The 6000-nt window shown below is 28.0% G+C and overlaps 1 protein-coding gene across 2 annotated transcripts; it reads left to right on the top strand.

The window, feature by feature from the left end:
* Positions 1–1841: 1841 nt before the first annotated feature.
* On the top strand, positions 1842–5984 carry LOC112759110 (sulfite exporter TauE/SafE family protein 4-like). Of its 2 annotated transcripts, none has more exons than XM_025807947.3 (12): positions 1842–2135; positions 2291–2465; positions 2563–2722; positions 3083–3345; positions 3483–3528; positions 3765–3820; positions 3984–4070; positions 4168–4218; positions 4336–4575; positions 4970–5063; positions 5286–5426; positions 5519–5984. In XM_025807947.3, the coding sequence occupies exons 2-12, from the start codon at positions 2301–2303 to the stop codon at positions 5599–5601; spliced, it is 1386 nt and encodes a 461-aa protein (XP_025663732.1). In that variant the 5' UTR covers positions 1842–2135; positions 2291–2300; the 3' UTR covers positions 5602–5984. The 2 variants fall into 2 exon arrangements, with proteins under 2 accessions (XP_025663732.1, XP_025663724.1); XM_025807939.3 differs by having other exon boundaries at positions 1967–2195.
* Positions 5985–6000: the final 16 nt, after the last annotated feature.

Genomic DNA, 6000 nt, shown 5'->3' with positions numbered 1-6000 from the left:
AAATTAAATTATATAAGATAAAAATAATAAAATTTATAATAAAAATATTTAAAACAAGAAATAGATCACAAATAACAGAATAATATTAAAATAATTTTAAAATATTAAAAATTTAAATAAAATAATTTAAATATTAAAAAAATTTTAAAATTTACCCTAAATATATAAAAAAACGATATTTTACTCATCATCGTACATGTTCATCATTTGTCAAGAAAAATCTGGCAATACGTTATATATTTTATGGATTATGGAAAGAATTTGGTTTCTCCATTTTGGATATAAAACTCTTTAATGCTAATATCTAATTTGATATATTATTACCAAATATATATATACACACACTGACACACACACAAGAGTTATTAATTTTTACGCTCATTGTCTCACTACTACAATTACTTTATATATGCAAAATAGTAATTGATTTTTCACTTTTACATTTATTGTTATGGTAGAAAATAATCAAATAAAAAAAATGTACAAATATACAATCTATTTTCAATTTCTAGAGTATTCATATAAATCCTTAAAAAAAAAAAACTAACATAAGATGGATTAAAAAAATATGTTGATATCTTAACTATATTATAAATAGATAAATAATAAAATTTAAATTTGTAAATACCATTTAAATTACATATATATGTAAATAAAAGATTTAATTAATTTATATAAAAAATCCATTCTAAAAGTCTTGAATTTAAAATTTGTAAATGAAAAAAAAATCCTCATAGGCTCTTACATTTTTATGGACTTCCAGGTCAGATTAATTAAATTTATATAAAAAATTACTATTAGTATATTAGATATTTTGATACTTAAATAAAAACACAGTTGTAATTAATTAATTATATATTTAAGTTTTTTAATTTAAAAATACAAAAAATACTAATGTCAAAATAATCTTTTATCTATAATAATTTATAAAAATTAATTTTATACTCAAAAAATATAATTTTATATTTGATTTAATTCATAAATAAATTTTTTAATATTTTAAAATTTTACAATCAAATTAATTATTATATATTTATATATAAATATAAGTATAATTTAATTTATTTTTAAAATATATGTTATATTTTATATAGATAATTAAATTAATGTTATTTTTATTTTATTTTATTTTGAATGAATATCCATCCAGTTTCTGATAGTTATTTCGAAAAGACTATAAGACTTTTGATAAAAAAAAAAATACCCAACCCAATTTATGATATCTTTTTTTTGGATTAATTAGTCCCTGTGTCAATAAAAAATAACATTGATTTTTTTAGCACAGAGACTAATCCATGGGTATTCGCGGTGCGGTTTGGATCGATTTTGAGTAAAAATTCATCCGATTCTAACACTAATTTTACTTATGGTGCGGTTTGGATTGGATGATCTTTAAAAAAAATTCGATCCGATCCGATCCAATTTCAAGCGGTTTGGATTGGATTGGATTTGCGGTTTTATAAATTAAAAAAATTAAATATATATAACATGTCTCAACATCAAATTTTAAATAATCAACAATGATATAACAAGTCTCAACAATATTTTAAAAAGACAACAATAACATAACAATAGAAATAAAATTATAAGTTAGTTAAAATAATTAAATAAATAATATTTTGAACATAAAATATTTATTAAATAATAATAATACTTGAATAATATAAAAATGTATAATAAATTGAACATGCTATAAGTATAATTGTAAATATAATAATAAAATAATAATATTATATCACATTGTGCGGTTTGAATTGGATTGGATCGGTTATGAAAAATAGATCCAAAATCCGATCCGATCCAGCGGTTTGCAAAAAGTAGAATCCAATCAAATTCAAATTAGTGCGGGTTTAATCGATTTTTGATTTGGATTGGATTATATGAGTGATTTAATTTAGATCGATTTGAATTTAAACATCCCTCAACTAATCAGTCTCATAAAAGTAAAGCTCAAAAATTAAAAACCAAATTGAATATTTTTTTTGTCAAAGAATCCATTATTTTTCGAAAAAATTATGAGGAGTTTAGGGTTTTTTCTCTTCTATTTTGAATGGTAGAAAGTAGAAAGAAACACAATAGGGATACTCTAGAAGTACCAACCAATTGAAGCAGTGCACGTATTTCACTGATTAGAGGTAGCAGCAGCAGTTACACTTCACCAACCTTCTCTCTCTCTCTCTCTCTTCATTTTATAGGCACTTCTTCCCTCTCTGCCTCTCTTCATTCTCTGCTTTGTATCTTCTTCCAAAGTTACTTACATTATAATAACACATTCTTTTTGTTTTCTCAGAATCATATCAATGTCAAACACTGGAGGTTTCATTGCATATCTTGTCTCTGCTTCCTCTGTTGCTGTTTTATCTGCTGTGTTGCTCATAAACCATGCTCATCATCATAATCATGAAAGCAAACCATACCTTGCTACCAATACCCTTTATGAATCTGGAGTTCAGAAAGTTTGGCCTGTAGGTGTTTGATCATATTCCCATGAGAACTTTTTGAATGAGTTTTGCTTCTTTTTTTGTGTGTGAATGTAACAAGAGCAATGGTTGGTTGTTGCAGGAATTGGAGCTGAATTGGAGGGTTGTGTTGGCCACAGTGATTGGTTTTCTTGGGTCTGCTTTTGGAACTGTTGGTGGGGTTGGTGGTGGTGGCATTTTTGTTCCCATGCTTACTCTCCTTGTTGGCTTTGATACAAAATCTGCTGCTGCTCTATCTAAATGTAACAAAATTTCTTATATTCCAATAATAATAATTCATTTTTTTACTTAGACTTTCACAAACAAAATTGATTCAAATTCTTTTAGCGCATGTATGGAAAAAATTCCCACCCTGAATAGTTAGTCCTACCATGATGAATATTCTTGACTCAAATAGGATTGTTTTTGGAGGCTATCTACTTGTGATTTTGACAAATAAAATTATGACCCCTTTTCTTCTTTTGGTCTTTCTGAGTGGTTTATTGTTCATTAATCATTGATACATAGCATAGTTGTTTGTGAAGTTACTGCTATTTGGTTTGTGTTTTCGTTTTCTGTTTGAGAATAAGTGAAAACAATAATATATGGTTTTTTGATCGTAGGTATGATAATGGGGGCATCAGCATCATCTGTATGGTACAATCTGAGAGTGCCACATCCAACAAAGGAGGTTCCAATATTAGACTATGATCTTGCACTTCTGTTCCAACCTATGCTCTTGCTTGGAATCACTATTGGTGTTTCTCTCAGTGTTGTCTTCCCCTATTGGCTCATCACTGTCCTCATCATCATTCTCTTCATTGGCACATCTTCAAGGTCCTTCTTCAAAGGAATTGAGATGTGGAAGGAAGAGACTCTTCTCAAGGTAAAAAAATATTTTTTTTTCATGATTTTAGATCATGATGACACTATTTGGAAAATTTAACTTATCAGATTTTTCTAGTTTTCTTTATAATTTTATTTTGTTTGACCCCTTTTTGTTTTCTGCTTTGTTATGTGCAGGAAAAGGCCAAGCAAGAAGCAACTATAGTTAATTCACGTGGAGAACGTAGGTTTCAATAATCTTATACATTTTTATTAATTGTTTTATCTTTGTAAAGTAATGAATAGGAGACGGTGAAATATAATTTGGGTTCAATGATTGGCATGATAACATGAAGTCATGAACAGTTTTTTGTGTAGAGCATCAACTTGTATTATATTCATATGCTAATATACTATAGTGATAATTTGTTTATTTATAAATTGTGTTTTGAGTTCTAATTGTATTCATGACTTTTGCAGTTTTAATTGATACAAAATATGAACCATTGATCCCCAGAGAAGAGAAGTCAGCTCTAGTATGTAATTTTATTTATTTTTTTATTATTAGATGATTATTTAAATGAAAACGCATGAAAAACGTGGTTATATATTATCACAATTATTGTTTTATTGTCTATGAGAGGAACAAATTAACCTTTATTACACTACACTTCAAAAAAAAAAAAAAACATATTTCAGGAAATAATGTGTCTCAACCTTAGATGGAAAAGGATGCTGGTGTTGATGGTAGTGTGGCTTGGTTTCTTGCTGATTCAAATCATCAAAGCAAGTCTCTTTCTCTCTATCTTATTCTGTCCAAATTTTTTTGATGTTATTTTTTTAATATTATTTATTTTAACATGTTTGGTGGCGGTGGTTGCAGAATAATACAAAGGCTTGCAGTGTTTTGTACTGGGTCCTTTTTGGTTTACAGGTTGGATAAAGTTCAATTAACAAATATAACCTCAAATTATTATTTTACTACACTTAGTAGTGTGTGGTTTGACTAATAATTGACATGAAACTATGTTTTCTTTTTTTGTGTTTTCAGTTTCCAATTGCATTTGTGGTGTTTGGGTATGAAACAGTGAAGTTGTACAAGGATCACAAGAAAAGAATCACAACAGGGTGCTTAGATTACATATGTGAGGCCTCAATAGCATGGACACCTATGAACCTTGCATTTTGTGCATTGTGTGGAATCATTGGTGGAACTGTTGGAGGGTTACTTGGTTCAGGTGGTGGATTTGTTTTAGGCCCTCTTCTCTTGGAGATTGGTGTTATCCCTCAGGTAATTAAAGTATGTAGTATGTACATTTTCAAGGTTTTGTTGACTAGGTTAAGTATATATGCTACTTTGAAAAAATGTGTTGACTAGGTAAAGAATATGTATTATGGAGTTAAACTTTAAAATAGTCTTTGAGATCCCAACTGTTAATGCGTTGTAATTTTTTCAATTTCATGAATAAAATTGGTGCAATTGGAATTTAAAAAATTATTTTAGTATACGCAGTCAATTTTAGAGATTAAGTTGGGACTTAATTCGTTTTAACTTATTTGTAAAGAGTGTAAAGTAAAGTTGACTTTATAATTTATGAGCTGATTTGAGTGCCTAAAAATCTTGATTTAGGACTAAAAATCAATAAAATTAACTTCTAAATATTTTTATGTCATTGGCATTGCAGGTTGCAAGTGCGACAGCAACATTTGTGATGATGTTTTCATCATCTTTGTCTGTTGTTGAATTCTACCTTCTCAAGAGATTCCCTATTCCTTTTGGTAATTTTTTCAGCAACCCTCTAAGTTAATTGTAGTTTTATGTATAAAAGTTCAAGTTTAATTTATAAACCTTCGTATAAAACTTCTTTTACAATATTTATCTGAACAAAAGAACATGACAATTGGTTAATATAAAAAAGTTCTATACAGACAATAACAATACATATAAATCATTTTTTTACTGTGCATATAAATCAAAATGTTATTGTATTTTTTTGGCAGCCTTATACCTCACTACAGTGTCAGTTTTGGCTGGATTCTGGGGACAATTCTTTGTAAGAAGATTGGTTAAATGTCTTGGAAGGGCTTCACTCATTGTATTCATCCTCTCTGGTGTTATTTTTGCTAGTGCTGTCACCATGGGTAATAAACCAAACCAAACTCAGTTTCTGATTCATATGACTTTTTAACCCCTACATAATTACATTGTTAAACATTTTTTTTTACTTTTTCAGGTGTTGTTGGCACTGAACAGAGCATTAAAATGATAAACAACCATGAGTTTATGGGATTCTTAGGATTTTGTACAAGTCAGTGATTAAGATTTTAAGTGTGTGAAATTAGTAGCACCAAACAATTTGGAAAAAGTATTGAGAGTCAATTAGTGTGTGTGAAAAGATAGGTTTTGCATTAAGATTAGCACAAAAATATTATTTCCAAATGTTGGTCAATACCTAGTTGACCAACAGGAATGAATGAAAATCTGTGTCTCCCTTAAATAACAAAGGCTATTTTTGCCTTAGTCTCTTGTGTGGAAAAAAACAGGGAGTCTATGGTTTGTGTTAGTTCCTGGCTAACACATACATATCTTATTATGTACTTTGTCATTTCATTAATTTGTCTTATTTTGTTGGGGGAATCATTCAATTCCTCCCCAATATTATATTTATATTATAATATTTCTGTTTATTTTTCTTTTAATTATGATTGTGATTCA

This window comes from Arachis hypogaea, chromosome 2 (genome assembly GCF_003086295.3).
Source record: "Arachis hypogaea cultivar Tifrunner chromosome 2, arahy.Tifrunner.gnm2.J5K5, whole genome shotgun sequence".
Taxonomy (NCBI): Eukaryota; Viridiplantae; Streptophyta; class Magnoliopsida; order Fabales; family Fabaceae; genus Arachis; species Arachis hypogaea.
The sequence above is the reverse complement of the archived record's forward strand: the minus strand, read 5'-3'. Positions and strand labels throughout refer to the sequence as shown.

Bases quoted from the DNA above. Each gene is read 5' to 3' on its own strand.
- LOC112759110 (XM_025807947.3), top strand. From the start codon at position 2,301: ATGTCAAACACTGGAGGTTTCATTGCATATCTTGTCTCTGCTTCCTCT. The intron at 4,576-4,969 runs GTAATTAAAGTA...TTGGCATTGCAG, and splicing joins AGATTGGTGTTATCCCTCAG to GTTGCAAGTGCGACAGCAAC. The intron at 5,064-5,285 runs GTAATTTTTTCA...TTTTTTTGGCAG, and splicing joins GAGATTCCCTATTCCTTTTG to CCTTATACCTCACTACAGTG.